The 17,038-nt window shown below is 49.8% G+C and overlaps 1 protein-coding gene across 1 annotated transcript in view; it reads right to left on the reverse strand.

Moving 5' to 3' along the window:
* Positions 1-968: 968 nt before the first annotated feature.
* Positions 969-17,038, reverse strand: part of LOC103564419 (actin, alpha skeletal muscle 2-like) — a 38,023-nt gene continuing 21,953 nt past the window's right edge. The window contains exons 6-10 of the mRNA XM_008540164.2: positions 13,485-13,569; positions 9,452-9,613; positions 7,419-7,607; positions 5,218-5,399; positions 969-2,677 (exon numbers count right to left, since the gene is read on the reverse strand). Of these exons, the coding sequence (XP_008538386.1) occupies positions 2,534-2,677; positions 5,218-5,399; positions 7,419-7,607; positions 9,452-9,613; positions 13,485-13,569 (762 nt within the window). The 3' untranslated portion in view covers positions 969-2,533. The remainder of the gene's footprint in view (positions 2,678-5,217; positions 5,400-7,418; positions 7,608-9,451; positions 9,614-13,484; positions 13,570-17,038) is intronic.

Raw genomic sequence — 17,038 nt, forward strand, 5'->3', positions numbered from 1 at the left:
TACAAAGGTGGGAACATTCTCGTCTCCTGTGAGGCTGCCCTCACCCTTTATAAACGAAACGTCTCTTCGATCCCTCTGTTCATTTTGCTTGAATTTGGCGTATGTGTCATCCGCTTCTTTCGTTCTCATTTTTCTGGTGTACCCTTTTCCGTCACCTTGTTTTCGAATTTCCTGTGTCATTTCGTGCTACGTCTCATTTGTTGCTATTTTCCCCTTAGTTACCCTTAAGTTTTTAAGAACAGTTTCTTAAAGTTTGCTGCATGTGGAACAAAATTCAGAATATGAAAGAGGGTACAGGCTCTTCTGCATCAGATTCCTCTGGAGCCCCTTGTCCGCTCACAAGCAATAAATATGTCTCATAAAGGTTTACTGCCTTAAGCGCATCCTGATTTACACGTTCCGTCGCCACCTGCAAAGCGAACCTCGACATCAGCAAGAGGAGGGACGCCCGTGTGGTTTCCAGACCACAGACCAGCCATCTCAGCTCCATTGTATCGGGTGAGTAGCTAAGGGAAAGACCACGGCAGCATCCTTTGCAAACACTTCCAAATTTATTGAAATAACGATACTTGCTTTCGGGTCAGAAAAAAATTAGAAACCTCCGATGACTGAAAAACAAACCAATGTTTGCCACCTGCAATGACATTCCACCAATAAGAATATGACTTTGGAATATGTCAGGGGCTGCTCGGAGCGTCTTTACCCGCCTGAATTACGGGGACAGGCGGCGGGTTTGGGGCAGACGGCACAGCTGGTGGTCCATGCTGAGGAGAGTGAGCAGACCCTGGAAGGCTCAGGTTGGGTGTGTAGGATGCGGTGGCCTGATACCCTTAAATTCGAAGCACACACATCTAAACTCATCATTTCCTATCAACATCTGGAGTTAATTTACGTTCATATATTCCGCAATTTCACTTTCCTCCTCATTCCCGCCTCTAACGCCCTCCCCATTTTGAAATCACCTGAGATTTTTTTGTTCCACATAGTTATTAATTTTTTTAAAATTCTGTATTAACGATGATTTAGATTTAACTGTACATTTGGTCTAGCTTCTTCACTCTCCACTGTTTCTTTGTCTTGGCTTGTCCGTTTATTCATCTCACAGATAATCTGCGATTCTCTTTTTTAGAAAGGGCACGAGGGTGGTTAATTTTCTGAGTCTTTGCCTGTCACCAAATTATTGTTTTCCCAACATTGCAACCCCCGTTGCACGAGGTCTGGCATTTTAGGTTCAGAATAATCTTTCCGCTCACCTTCGTGGCTTCGTTCCCCTACCTTCGAGCCCCAGTTTTGCAGGTGAGAATTCTGAAGCCAATCGGAGCCTCTTTCTTTTATGTAGGGTTGCTAGATTTAGCAAATAAAAACCCACGCAGGATTTGGAACACGCTTATCCTAAAAAGTCATTTGCGGTATTTCTGAAATTCAAGTTAAACGGGCATCCCGAATTTTTTCTGGTAGCCCTGCTTCGTAGTTAACCTGGGTTTTGTGGTGGTTGTGTTCTCTCACCGCCTCTAGAATTTATTCTCTGCCTTTGATATTCTGAGATTTCCTTGGGCAGCGTCTGCGGGTGGGAACCGCCCTTTGCCCCGTCAGGTCCTCGGCGGTCCTTCCACCTGCAGGCTGGCGTCTACGGTTGGCATCACTTTCTCTCCTTTGTTCTCTCTGCTCTCACCCTCTGGCTCTTTCGCTAGGCGCTATCCACGGATTTAAACGCCCTATCACTGTCTAAATGGCAAGATCAAGTTAATTAACTTCTCTTAGCTTCGGTTCCCGCATCACCAGGCCGGCTTTCAGAAAGCCAATCTCGCAGCAACGTCACGAGGATGAAATTCTTTTCAGGACGTAGCGCCCCTTGCACCGTGAGTGCTGTGGACGCCGCCCCGACTATGCTCTCATGGAACTTTCCCTGTGGGATGTCGGGTCCACCGCAGGATGGTGCTTCCCGGCCCCTGTGGTGGCTTGGGGCCATGTGACTTGTTCTGGCCAATTAACTGTGAGCAGACACGCACAGTGTCCCCTCTGGGCTGGAACATTTTGTTGCCAATGAAAGACCCACCAGGGCGCTCTTATGCTCACCCACAGTGAAGGACAATGTTCCAGATGGCATCTGCTCTGTCAGCTGGATTCTGGGGTGAAGGCAATGCAGGAGAGAGCCCCCGCTGACCTTCCAGGGCCACGCAGCACCAGTGAGAAACAGCCTTTTGTTTCATGGCCCTGAGATTTGGGGATGTTTGTTACCACAGCTCAGCTTAGCCATGCGGACAGAGACACAGGGATCACCAGAAATTCCCCCCCACCCCCGTACTCTGCATTGATGTTGGGAGTACCCTGTGAGCATGTCCCAAGGCGCTCCAAGCCTTGCCTAGAAAAAGAGGCAGCCTGTCCTTTATTGACCCTTTTTATTGAAGTCTGGGGGAGGAAGGGCCACCCTCGAGTCTGAGTCGGTTCTGAGCTCTGATCAGTTCAGCCAGGCTGGAGGCTCCGCCTGGGGTGGGCATTGATGGCACAGGTGATGGGGTCCAGAAAGCCAGAATCAGAAGTTTCTCCTACTGACGACAGAGGAACCCATCTCCTTGTACTCGTCGTTGGTGACCCACATGTCCTTGAAGGTAGAGAGTGAGCACAGGATGGAACCACCCACCCAGGCGCTGTATGAGGAGTACGGAGAGGTGGACACCTGGATGGGGGCGAGGGGGGGAGAAGAGGGGAGAGTAGGGGAGAGGAGGGAGGGGTCAGATGGGAGAGAGGGGGAGAAACCAGAATCAAATACCTCTCTAAACTGGGACACAAAATGCCAATCCCCGAACGGACTTCACAGGCAGGCATTTCTTCCCCTGCAAACACGATTTCTTCTAACCTTTGAAGATATTTAACAATCCACATACACCACTGATAGCCTTAAACTACAGGATGAAATGAAGAAGAGCACAGAGCCCTCACCCGCGGCTCTTAGATTCACTCGAAAACACACGACACACTTTATACTGTGCAGGATTCACTCGAAAATGTATGACACATTTTATACCATGCAGAGTCTGTGTGTAAGGCTTCTGTATTCTGCAGAAAAGTTGGAAAATACAAGTAAGCCAAAAAAAAAAAAAAAAAACCCCACAAGTACTCAACCTGGAGAAGTCCCTTCTCCAGTTTGGTGCATCACTTTTAAGACTTTCTCTCGCTCTTACAGTGACACCTGTTGAGTGTGTATTTGCTTCACTTTCGGTTCTGGGAGCCTCTCGTCTGCTCACTCTCCTCTGGGCTGGAGGAGGTGAACATCTCCACAGCCGTTTGCCAGGTGGGGCCTCTGAAGCCCTGAAGGGTTAAAGTCACCACCTCAGGGCAGACGGTCGCCCCCTCTTGTGCTCACTGACTTTCCTTATGGCACTTGGGCGGCTAGTGATAGAGCGTGTTTACTATTCTAGGACGGGATCACAAACGCGTTGCTGCAGTTGGCAGGGAAAAGGGGTTTGGAATGAGGATTTGGAAAACCAAGGTCCCGGCTGAGGCGGGGAGAAAGGGCAGATGAATGGTCAGGTCCAGTTACCGATGTTCGCCGGCTCGGTTGCACCGTAGAACCAGGCTTAGCTTGGAAACCATTTGCTGGTCTTGGTTAAGAAACATTGCCGAGATTTTAAGAAAGAAAAAAAAAAAGAGAAGAATCAGAAGTCGGCGGGGGGAAGCACGTTCAGGGTGAGGCATCAGGCAGAGAAAAGAGCCGGTACCGGCCACCCAGGTCCTCCATTCTCTCCCCCTGGACAAGTCACCTGCCCCGTCTGTGTCTGATCTAAACAAACACAAAATCAAACAGAAGCATACACAAGCTAGGATGATTCATGGCCTCAGAAGAAAGCAAAACTGCCAACAGAAAAATGCACAAAGGGTCGGAACTAGCAATTACAAAAATATGTTTAAAAAAACAAAAAGAGAGAAACCGCAGACAGATAGGAAGCATGCAGACTGTTCACCATCGTTAGCAATTAAAGGAATACAAATTAAAACCATCATTTGTCTTCCATCTATTCCATCGGGAAGAGAGTTTTTAGGATGATGGTCCCCGTGCTGGAAGGAATAGATGGGAGGAAGAGCCGTCTCTGCCCCACAGGATCCCAGGTGGATCTTTCCACAGGCAATGGGGCTGTATGTTCAAAAAGCCTTGACCTGTGCACACCTTTCTGGCCCCAGAAATTCACATCTAGAAATAAATCCTAAGGGGAGAAAGAACTATTCTAAAGAAATAAGGGGAAATCATGGCCAAATTTTTAACTGAAGAACGTTACAATAGCAGGATTTGGGTTGCTGGGAGAAACTTGCTTTAAAAGGCGGCCCCATGGGAGTTAGCTGTTTTCTGAAGGGGGAGGAACTCGTTTTAGGGAGAGAATTCTTCTCTTCTTTAGGGGAACAATTTAATGAGCTCTGTGGGTGCGTAAAGTGGATCCACACCCTCCAGCTCAGCTGCCCCCTTCCACCTGCTGCCTTCTCTACGGCTTTGTCAAATCTCTCTGCAAATCCTGTCGCCTTCGCTGTCGGCGTGGGTTTGAGTTTTGGCCACCTCCCACCCCTCCACTGCCTGCTCTGAGCCATCGGCATCTCTCGCCCGAATCTTAGCATCACCTTCCACCTGCATCCCGACCTCCCCATCCCCGAAGTCCACCCTCCACACAGCAGCCCGAGCCATCCCCCAGAGCCTGGCTGGATCGTGTCCCTCCTCTGCTCAAACCTCCCAGTTGTTTCCAGTTTCTCTCAGGGTAAAGCCTCACACAGCTTCTCTGACCTCATTTATGCTTCTCCCTCCTTCAGCCCCAGCCAACCCTTCCCAGCCCTTCCTCCAGGAAGCAAGCCTGTGGGCTGCTGCATGGGCTGTTCCCTCTGCCTGAATGCTCTTCCCTCTGCCTGAATGCTCTTCCCTGGATATCCACATGGCTCCCCCTCACCTCCTTCAAGCATTTACTCAAATGCCACCTTCCCAAGGAGACCTCTCTCGACCACTTGCCCTCCCGCCATCCTTTGCTGCTTTCCCCCTGTGGCTTATATATTATTACATATTTGCTTCCATATTATTTTGTATTGGTTATCGCTTCCTCCCCCCACTGGAACGTAAGCTCTAGTTTACTGATGTGTCCCCAAGGACCTGGCACCAGGCCTGGCACAGCAGAGGCATTCTGGGAATATCCATGGGATGAGCTCAGGAAGCCCCCCGGGGGTGGATCAGAAGGACCGTACCTTCACGTTGATGGCAGGGGTAACGAGGGAGCAGAGTTCTCTCTGCATCCGGTCCCGCAAGCCGAAACAGGAGCTGGTACCTCCAGACAGTATGATGTGGCCAAAGAGAACCTTCCAGAGGCCGCGTCTGCAGGAGCTGATACTCTGAAAGGCTGTCAGGTGGATGCCTGGGCGGTTTCTCCCTGTCAGGTGGCCGGAGGAAGAAAGAACCTTGAGGCCTCTGCTCGCCAGAGGCCTGGCTGGCTGCACGCTGGGCTCTTCCCTTCGAGCTGCAGGCTCTGGGAGGTGGGGACCCCCGAGTCTCAGACAGCTCTGGGGGCGCCCCCGGACAGACCCGAGCACCACGCACCGCACGAGCATGTGGGTTTCAACAGTACGCGTCATGGATGAGACTGCTAATGACTCAATAAATATTAGTTCTCTTCTCTCATCTGAGAGAATTTATATTCCAGTGTTATTGACAATTATTAATTTTCAACGCCTTGGTATCCATTACTTCATGAAAGGATTTCTGCAGAGGCAGTGTTCTTGCTCAGGTAGCCTTTGAAAAATTATACTGATTATTCCTTTCTTTTTTTTTTTGTTTCTTCTCCCTAAAGCCCTCCAGTACATAGTTGTATATTCTAGTTGTAGGTTCTTCTGGCTCTGCTATGTGGGACGCCACCTCAGCATGGCTTGATGAGTGGTGCTAGGTCCGTGCCCAGGATCCGAACCAGCAAAACCCTGGGCCACTGAAGTGGAGCATGCGAACCTAACCACTCAGCTGCGGGACTGGCCCCTGATTATTCCTTTCTTGATTCATTGTGTGTCCCTATAAATAAACTCAAATAGAATGAGAACAGCCCTTAAAAGGTATGAGCAGTGCATTCCTATCGTTCAGTATCATGAGCCTCTGGGAGGGGTGGGTGGTGGCTGTCGGCACCTCGTTTTCCTGATGGGTGACAGTACCCGGATCAGAACCTTGGAAGCAGACGGGAAAGGCTGATTCCCAGGAATCGTGTAGGGCAACTGGCCCAGCGAGCATGAGCAGTGACTATCTGTTCTCATTGTGATTATGGCTGTGTCCACACTCGCTGTGACCTGCCCGACCTGGAAGGGAACTGTTACATTGTAGGTGAAGAATTTCACCGAAACACTTCTTCATTTATGCATTTATGCATTTATCTGGGACGTGTGCCATGTTTTAAGGCTTCATCCCCTGCACAGCTAACAGGGAAGACGGAGATGAAGGCAGGTAATTTATGCTGGATTAAAAATGCCATGTCGTTACCCGTTACTAATCCTGGGGAATGGGGTGGGTCCCTTTGAGTCCCCTCTGTCCCTTATGAATGTCACCAATTATTTTAAAAATTTGATTTCAGGAAGTAGCCAGTTTTCCGTAACTACCGGGCAGACTTCATCTTCCCAATCAGTGGGAATTTCATAATCCATCCTTTTTTCCTGTTCTGCTGTGCCTACCAGACGGGTTACTCAACTCAATGCTCATCTAAAATCTCCAGATCAGCCACATTTTTTAAAGTTCCCCCCAAATCTATGGTTTTGGCTTTTCTGCTTTAATTGTCTTAATTTTCATATTCAAATTACTTTGTAAGTAGATGGAGTATGAATAATATGTAATGAGAGAGAGGCCTTGCAGTCCAGCATAGGACGTAATCATATTTGGCAAATACTGAACACTCTCCAATGGGGTTTGTCATCTGTAAAATGGGATCAGGTGAGATTGGGGGCGATTCAAGGATGCAGCCCACGTACGAGGGTCAGCAAAGTGACAGGGATATGGTTGTCCTTAATGTCCGATAGCTGATATCTGAGAGCTTATTTTTTTTAGGAAGCTTAGCCCTGAGCTAACATCAGTTGCCAATCCTCCTTTTTTTGCTGAGGAAGACTGGCCCTGAGCTCACATCTGTGCCCATCTTCCTCTAGTTTATATGTGGGATGCCTACCACAGCACGGCTTGACAAGCAGTGCCATGTCCGCACCTGGGATCTGAACCAGCGAACCCCGGGCCGCCGAAGTGGAATGTGTACACTTAACCGCTACACCACCGGGCTGGCCCCTGAGTAGCTTTTGAAATGGGGTGCCCACTTGCTACTATCTGCTAGTCAAAATGCAATCCTCTACCAGCCCCTCTGCTCCTTCCTTCTTATAGCTGCCCACTGTCCGTGTCTGGGTCCATCCCCGTCCACTTCTCGTGGGCTCACCTATGAGGCTTGTCTGGAAAAGTGCTTCGGGGCAGAAAAACCTCTCCTGCCCAAGGTGGATCTCCCGGCCATCAGGCAGCTGATATTTCTGTGCACTGGAAGGGGGGCTGGCTTCCTCCTTTTCCTTATCAAAGTCCAAAGCCACGTAGCAACACTTCTCTTTCACGTCCCGGACGTACTCCCGGTCAGCTGCGCGAGGAAGGAAAAGGGTCTGAACGTGAGATGAGTCCACAAAAGCTTTTTTTTTTTTTTTTTTACCTCCAGGGAGCATCTTTCTGAAGATTCAGCTCCTTGTGTTGGAGACAAGACAGCACCATCCTAGCCGCTATTTCTATTTTCATCTCATATTCAGCTCCTCTGGATCAGTAACGCGTGTAGGGGGCCTGGGCTTGTGGAAGAGAAGGCAGGACAGGGATGCCCTGAGCGAAGATGCAGGTGTTTGAAAATGTCTGCATTTTACAGGTTGGTACCTTACTGTCTCTAGTGTGTTTGGGGGGAGCTGGAAAATCAAATTTAATTTTATTATCTACTAAGGTAGGAGGTGCCATTGGTGCCCCCAATCCCCACCTGTGTGAGTGTTGGCTACGAACAGCTCACAGCTGCCCGCTGCTCTGGAGAATTGCCTAAGCGAGTTGAAGCCCCCTCAGCTGGAAATATCTGGAAGGTCACATGCCTCCCCTTTCTGGGTGGCTGACAACAGGTTTTAGACCCAGCCACGTCTTTTTGTGTTACGGTTTTATATTTTGTCTTTCATTGCTTTTGAGCTGGGATCAGAGGGAACTCCCTGCACGAGCTTGCCTGGAAATCCCGCTGATTCTTCAGCCCTTTGACACTGACTTCAGCCTTCACCCGCTCCACTTGAGCTGATCTTACCGGAGACTATCACGTCCTCCTGGTTTCAAAACCTGCCACACTTTTTGGTTCTTTCTTGACTTCATTCCCTCTAGCAACTGACGCACGGCTAACATCTCTTTCTTTGGCTTTTGGGATGTTGTGCACTCTTGGTATCTTTCTCTTCCTTGCCTAGTTTGGGCTTTGAGGAGACAATTCTAGGTTCAGATTCCACCTCTGCCATTCACCAAACGCAGAGCTTTAGGTAAATTCATTCTCCTCTTAAACTTTCCTTTTTTTTCATCTTTGAGAATGGGGTTAATCGGCACTCTGAGGATTGTTGTAAGGAGGAGATGAAATGACGCACATAATGATCTTGCTAAGTGGTAGGTACCAATAAAATGTCCGTCTTTGGCCTGGCCAATCCTTCTCACCTTCCCTCTAATTGCTGCTATTCCTTAGGGCTCCAGATTTACTTTGCTCGGTTTTGGACACAGACCTCCTGCCTGGGAAGACCAGAAAGTATAAGGCAGGGTGTAGGCTTGTTGGGAAGGGGTTCATGCAGGTTATACAGGCTGGGAACCTAGTCCAGGAACTGGCTGAAAAGTGGGATGGGGACATCCTCATCTGGAGTCCTTGGGTTCACGTTATGGCTGCTACACCTACTAGGCAAGGGATGGTGAAGTCGCCTGACCTTCCTAAGCCTCTTCCTCTTGCAAAGGAGCTAATTGTTCCCCCTCGAGGTGTTGTAGCATGCAGCAGTGAAGGAATCTATGTGAAATGTTTACTTAGGCCACTACCTTGCACAGGGCAAGTACTCTGTAAAGCCGAGCTCACCATCATTGGCGTCATCTTATCAATATCACCACACTGTCATTATCATCACCATCACCACCGCCATCATCGTCATCGCCATCATTACTACCATCATCCACGTCACCATCACCACAACCACCATCATCATCATGACCACCACCATCCTCACTGTCACCACCATCGTCACCAACACAATCATCACCATCATCCTCATTGTCATCATCAATCCACTAAATGTCCGTCAACATAGATAGGGTTGTTTTTAGGACCTGGATGATAGCCTACAGCCTTAGCTTTACAAATTGAGGGCTATAGGTTAGGCAAGCCGAGAAGGAAATTACACCCCATGGACTGGGTTTACCTGGCCAGGAATAGCAATTTCCTACCTGTGCTCACCAATGAATGCCCACTGTCTGACAATTGCTGTAGGAGGTACAAGGTTAGGTCTTGGCCCGCCACGTCCATCTGGATGGTTGACTGATTCAATGGACAGCCGTCACTGATGGGCACGATGTATGTCATTCCTTCTCCAGATTCAATGGTTGTTCCTAGACAAGAGAACACTGGCATCATAATGTAGGATGTCTGGCATCCCTTACCAGTTGTGCAGTCTGCAGGACGAGATGGTAGAGGGGGAAATAATTGGAGGGGAGGCAAAGGGCCTGAGGAGCAGACTTTTCCCCCTGTGGGGAAGGGTTCTAGGATGGAGCCTATGTGGGTTAGACCAGGGGCTGACTGTTTTGGACAGGAAGCCTTCAGGTTTTCTTATTAAGCCAGACATACAGGTATTAGCAGCAGTTGCCAAAGAGGTAAAAGGGGAAGAATACTGTGTCCCTGACACCTGTTTCTCTAAAGAACTGTCTGTGCATTGATGTGGGCACTGGGACCCCTGGGGAGCACTCGGATGTCAGAAGAGTCGGAATGAGTGGAGGAGGCACACATTTTGCTTAGCAAGGCAAACCGCTCCCTCTGTGCTTGTCCCAAAGGATGTGACGTGGTAATGAGAATACATGGCCTCGTTTTGTATGAAATGGTGCGTTCCAGAACCATCCAGAGCTGACTAGGGGTCTGGGTGGCTGGCTTCTTGCACCTGTTGAATCTGGTAACCAAGAAATTCAAGTTTAAATGAAGCAAAGTGAGTCAGGAAGACCTCCACGTCTAGCTAAGATGGGAACGAGGAGTGGATTCCCCGCCGCCTGAACCACCTAAGAAAGGGGACAACATAGAAGAAACAACAGTTTTCAAGCTAATGGCCATCAGGCAGCAAAGGACAGTGGTCCCTGAGAGAGAGGACATCGCAAGACAGGCAATGGCACACCACCACCCCTCATGAGCACTGACACAAAATTGTAGCAAATTGAATCCAACAATATATAAAAAGGTTAATATGTCATGACCAGATGGGTTTTATCTCAAGAATGCAAGGTGTGTGTGTGTGTGTGTTTTAAAGCTTCTTTCTTAAAGTATGCTTTTTCTTAGTGAGGAAGATTAGCCCGGTGCTAACATCTGTTGCCAATCTCCCTCTTTTTTTCTCCCCAAAGCCCCAGTACATAGTTGTATATCTTAGTTGTAAGTCATTGTAGTTCTTCTATGTGAGACGCCACCACAGCATGGCTTGATGAGTGGTGCGTAGTTTTGCACCCAGGAGCTGAACCCGTGCGCCCTGGGACACCGAAATGGAGCATGTGAACTTAACCACTCAGCCACAGGGCTGGCCCCTGCAGGGTTGTTTTAACATTCCAAAACAAATCAACATATTTCACCATATGAAAGAACTAAAAGAGAAAATCCATATGTCATATCAATAGATGCAAAAATGCATTTAACAGGGGCTGGCCCCGTGGCCGAGTGGTTAAGTTCGCGCGCTCCGCTGCAGGCAGCCCAGTGTTTCGTTGGTTCGAATCCTGGGCGCGGACATGGCACTGCTCATCAGACCACGCTGAGGCAGCGTCCCACATGCCACAACTAGAAGAACCCACAACGAAGAATATACAACTATGTACCGGGGGGCTTTGGGGAGAAAAAGGAAATAATAAAATCTTAAAAAAAAATGCATTTAACAAAATCCAACATCTATTTATGATCAAAAAAGCCTCTGAGCAGACGAAGAATACAGGAGAACTTCCTCAAACTGATAAAGGATGCCTATGAAAAACCTACAGCGAACATCATACTTAATAGTGTAAAACTGAATGATTTCCCTCTAAGATGAGGAACAAGATGAATTCTGTACGGAGGGTGCTAGCCAGAGCAGTCAAGCAAGAAAAACAAGGAAAAGCATCCAGTTGGGAAATAAAGAAGTGAAACTGTCTCTCTGTAGATAACGTAACTGACTATGTAGAAAATCCTACGAAATCTACAAAAAAAGCTACCCGCACTGATAAACGCCTTTAGTTACGGTACCAGGATACAAGATCAATGTAAAAAAAGCCAATTGTAAATCCATGTACTAGAAAAGAACAATCAGAAATTGAAATAAAGATATCAGCCACAATAGCATCAAAGTATATGAAACAGAGATAAATCTGACAGAGGTGAGCGTGATTTATACACTGTAAACCACAGAACATCGCCAGGAGAAATTAAAGAAAACTTAGGAGATACACCATATTCATTGTTTGGAAGACTCAATTTTGTTAAGATGTTGGTTCTCCCCAGACTGATCTGTAGATTCAATGCAGTCGCGATCAAAACCCAAGAGGCTTTTTTTGGGTAGAAATTGACAAACTGATTCTAAAATTCATGTGGAAATACAAAGAACGTAGAATGGCCAAATATTATCAAGAACAAGAGACCAAAGTTGTAGCACCAACATTATCTTATTTCAAGACAATATCTAAGCTATAATGATAAAGCCACAGCTATCAGGCAATGGGGTGTCAATCTTGAGTTAGTCAAGTAGAACGATGGAACAGAATACACAGTACAGAGATAGACCCACACATATACGGACAACTGAGTCGCCAAAAGAAATGTGCAAAGGCAATTCAGTGAAGAAAGCGTAATTTTTTCAACAAAGAGTGTAGGAACAATTGAACATCTATACACACACAGGCAAAACTTCATTCACACCTTCTACCATACACAAACATGTATGCAAAGTCGATCATAGTACTAAATGTAAAACTAAAAATTATAAAACTTCTTGAAGAAAACATAGCAGAAAGCCTTTGGGTTCCGCGTATATTTCTTAGATACGACACCAAAAGCGTGATCCACAAAAAACCAAATTGGCAAATTGGAGTTCGTTGAAATAAAAAATTTCTGCTCTTCAAAAGACACAGTGAAGAGCGTGAAGAGTCAAGCTATAGACTGGGAGAAAATGTTTGCAAAAGATATATTTGATAAAAGACTTGCGCCCGGGATACAAAAAGAATTCTCAGAACTCAAAGATGAACAACTCAGTGAAAAACCGGGCAAAACATTTGAACAGACACTTCACTGAAGTAGATACACAGATGGCCAAAAAACCCACATGGAAGAACGCTCCACGTCATTGGTTGTTAGGGAAATGAGAATCAAAACCACCATGAGATACCGCTGCCCTCCCATTGAATGGCTAAAATGGAGAAGAGGCACCGTGTCCAGTATCGGCCAGGACGTGGAGGAGCTGAAACTCACACATGGCTGGTGGGAAGGCAAAATGGCGCACGCAACCACTTTGCCATCTAGTTTAGCAGATTTTGTTAAAAGTTAGGCATACACCTGCCATGTGACCCAGCCATGTCACTTCTAGATATTTACTCAAATGAAGTGAAAGCATATGTCCGTGAAAAGGCTTGTCCACGAATGTTCAGAGCAGCTTTGTGTATAACAGCCCTGGCCTGGACACCACCCAAATGTCCATTCACAGGTGAGTAGATAAAGCATGGTGCATTGACACGATAAATACTATGCAGCTATAACAAGAAGCCAACCATTGACATAAACAGCACCACCAATGGTTGTCCAAATAACTATGTGGAGTGAAAAACCATCCAAAAAAGAGTACACGCCACATGATCACGTTGACACAAAATTCTAGAAAAGGCAAATCATTTGAGGACACATGGGAGGCGGCAGCGGGCAGATGGGAGGGAAACATTAGAAGTGATGGCTGTGTTTGTCATCCCGGCTGTGCTGACACTTTCACGAGCTTGTCCACATGTCAGAACTGATCAGACCGCATACCTGAACCACGTGCAGTTTACTGTACGTTGATTATGCCTCAAAAAAGCCGATAAGGAAAAATAAAAGTGAGTCAAGTCGGGGCAGGTTGTTCAACCAGGAGGGATGGAAAAGGAAGGAGCTGTGAAAAGGGCTGGCGAGTGTGCGTTTCGTGGAATTGTCTTCTCTTTTGTTATTTGCGGGGGAGAGTGGACAGCCAGAGGGGCGGGGGGCCTGGGCTCACGGGGGAGGGGCTTCTGCAGGGCCACTCACCAGAGGTTTGGCCGGAGGAGTACAGAGAAAGGACTCCTTGGTTGGCTAAGTACAGGGCAGGCACGTTGAAGCTCTCAAAGAGGATCTGTGGAGAAGCATCCAGAAGCGCTCAGCGGGCGGAGGAGGGGTGGGTCTTCCCGTAATTCCGAGAGCACAACGTGAGTCTGGCTGGCAGCGGGCACTTGGCGACCCCCAAGAGAGATCCGGATGATAGGGTGGGAAGCACGCCACCCTTCCTGACAGCTCTGTGACACTCAGTTTACCCATCTGTGAAATGGGCTCGCACCCTTCCCGGGTCCCTTACAGGATAGTACCTTACGGGACTGTCACCAGACTGATTAGGGAGCCTGTCGTCCTCTGGTAAACCACCGTTTTATCACGATGGGGACGAAGCTGAACTCCCAAATGCCTCTGTGAAGCCACTGCTGTTCCCTGCAATGAAGACACCCTTCCTTCTGCTCTCGAGGGCGGGCAGACTTTACAGACTTCGATTTGAGATGATTGGTTGTTTTATAATAACGAAAATAACGAAGGCTAACTGTCAGTGTGTGCTCCCCGCACGCCTGACACTTGGTCCAGACACGCTTGGTCAAGAAAGTTGTCCTGGCACTGACTGTATCCAGGGCGGGAGAGCCTCAGCTTTGCTACTATGGCCCATGGGGACCCCCCGAGGTAAGTGACAGTGGACCCCCTTGTCCACTTGAGAGACCAGCGGACGGAATGGGAGGGAGCAGGTGGCAGAGGTGGGACGTGAGCACGGGTGGCTGGAGACAGCAGGGCACCAGCCCCATGAGGTTGGCTGGGTGACTGAATGATTCCCCTGCCAGCTGGTGACATGGGGTCTCTAAGAGTTAAAGTTTCTTTGGATGGTGGGACCCAACACGATGTCACTCGGGTAGATGAAAGGCAGCCGGTGTTAGGCGCTGAGAAGGCTGCCAGGAATGGCCACAGGGGGCTTGTCCCCAGGAACAGGGTGACAGCAAGCTGGCGCTGTCAGGAGCAGCTTCTGGGCAGCCAGTGGGCGGGGGTTAGCTAGCCTCAGAGGGTGGACTGGCTCGTCTGAGTAATTTCGCGGGCTCCTGGGCACAGGGGCTGTCGCCAGGTGTCTGTTCCCCGGCTCTTGAGCGATTAGGGTGGGTGTATAGCGGCCGTGGCGTGTGACAGGACAATAGGGAAGTGGCCGGGATGTGGACTTCATCCACTGCCCAAGAGGGGAACTGACCGGCCTCAGCAGAGACCTCAAAAGCGGGTCAGGACAGCATTTTCAAAAAACGCTATCACACACGGCGGGGACACACCACTGGGCGTGTTACCCACTAAGCGTGTTACTCACTAAGTGTGTTACTAGGGGGCGGCCCTCTGTGGGGTCTCAGGGTTTACCCAAGAGAAATGAAAACGGGTCCACACAAAGGCAGGTTCACGCCTGTGCACAGCGGCATCGTGCACAACAGTCCCACATGGGACACCACCCAACGTACACTGCGGGAGAAGGGACCTGCCATGTGACGTGTGGAGGGCCTGGCGCCTGGAAGCTGGCACCACCCCGAAGGACACGGCGGGCGTGGTGGCGTCTGTGAGTTTGCGCCGTCCTCGGGTACCCCTGGCATTTGGATCCTGGTGGAGGAGCGAGGGCAGCTTTTGCCAGTCACCTGGAGACCCTCCCCCTAGGAAACACAAAGACCAAAACCGACCTCCGCTCCCAGCCTGGCGTGAGGCCAGAGGTCACAGAGCCTGGAAGGGTCTTTAAGGTTCCTGCGGTCAAGCTCCCATTTCACAGATGAGGAAACTGAGGCCTGGGAGCAATAAGAAGCATTAGCTGAAGGCTCGACAGGTGCAGGGCTCTGTGACAAGCGCTTTCTGGCATCAATGCTTTCGTTTCCATGACGACCCCCAGGATACTACTGTTACCATCCTTCTGATGGGGAACTCAGACCCGTGAGGACCAGCAATCCACCTGAGGTCACCCGTGCTGGGAAAGCCAGTGCCAGAACCACAGGGTCCTGAAGCCAGGGCAGGCCCTTCCCTCTACACTGGGCTGCACCCCATCCTTTTCTTCTGGGACATGACACCAGAAATCCTCTCAAGATACAGGTCGATTCCAGGAAGAAAATCAGCTCTGTGCCTCTGACCATGCCAGCCTTGGGCAGGAGCCTCGGGCAGGGTGGGGCCCCCTGCAGGGAGGGCCAGTGCATGATGGAGAGCTCCCAGCCTGGCCCACGGAGAAGGAGGAGCCCACGGGGAGGTGGCCTTGCTTGTGCCCCAGTGCGGGCCACCGTGGCTGGCTACTTTTGCCTGCAGAAGCTTCTACCTCTCTCCACCGCTCTGCCCTGGCCTGTGGTCACCGGCTCCCTTTCCCTGGGTGACCCCATGGGTGCTGCTCACAGGGGCCTAGAAGGAGAGCCGAGGGAGGTAGCGTCCAGATGTCCCTGCTCCCTCCCTCGGGTCCCTCCTCGAAGGACAGCTCCTGGCCATCGGCCCCATCTAGTGCTGGAAAGCCCCCGTTGCTGTTTCAGATTTGGGGGGAACGGCTCCCCGTTACTAACCCGCAGATCTGCACCACCTCATGTTGCTTTACTAAACCTTATGTTCACCTTTCTGAGTAATCTTTCCAGCAAACTCCCCAAAAACTGCCCCGTGCGACTGTACCTCTGGGTTCCTGCTGGGACCCTGAGATGTTAGGGGGTGAATGTGGAGAGAGCCGGGGCAGAAAGAGAGGCAGTGGGGCCCGGGGGACATGGGGATGGGCTGGAGACAGGCTGTGTGGCTGGTGCTGTGGTTGTACGAGGTGAATTTTATGTGTCAACTTGACCGGCCCACGGGAGGCCCAGACATGTGGTCACTCGTGACTCTGGGAGTGTCTGTGAGTGTGTTTCTGGATGAGATTAACATTTAACTTGATAGGCTGCGTAAAGCAGATTGCTCCCTCCAATGCGGGTGGGCCTCATCCAATCAGTTGAAGGTCTGAATAGAACAAAAGGCCTGAGCTTTCCCCGAATAAGAAGGAATTCTTCCTGCCTGACGGCCTTTGAACTGGGACATCAGTTTTTCCTGCCTGTGGACCGGAACTTCCACTGTCGGCCCTCCTGGGGCTCCAGCCTGCCAACTCACCCTGCAGATCCTGGGGCTTGCCAGCCTCCATAATCATGAGAGCCAATCCTTTGTAATAAATCTCTTTCTCTATGCTTCTGGTTCTGCTACTCTGGAGAGCCCTGGCTAAGACGGTTTGGGAGGGACACGTTACCTCGGGGTGAGGGACAGTCCCAGCCCTCTCTTCTCTCTCCAGCGCCCTGGGGCCCTGATGGGCACTTAGCATTCTCAGACTGGGTCGCTGCTGTTTCAAGGCCGTGGGCTTTGCGCTAGGTCCACGTGGAGCCCAGCTGTGGCCCACTTCTGTGATCTGCCGTCCGCGTGCAGAGGAGGAGCCCTCGGCTCCCCCAGGGCTGTGTGAAACGGGGCGGCAGCTCACACATGCCCTGTGATGGATGGTGCCCCGTTTCTGGGCCACGGCACAAGCCTGCTCCATGTGCAGGTGGCACCCTGGGCCGTGGGCCTCT

This window comes from Equus przewalskii, chromosome 11 (genome assembly GCF_037783145.1).
Source record: "Equus przewalskii isolate Varuska chromosome 11, EquPr2, whole genome shotgun sequence".
Lineage (NCBI taxonomy): Eukaryota > Metazoa > Chordata > Mammalia > Perissodactyla > Equidae > Equus > Equus przewalskii.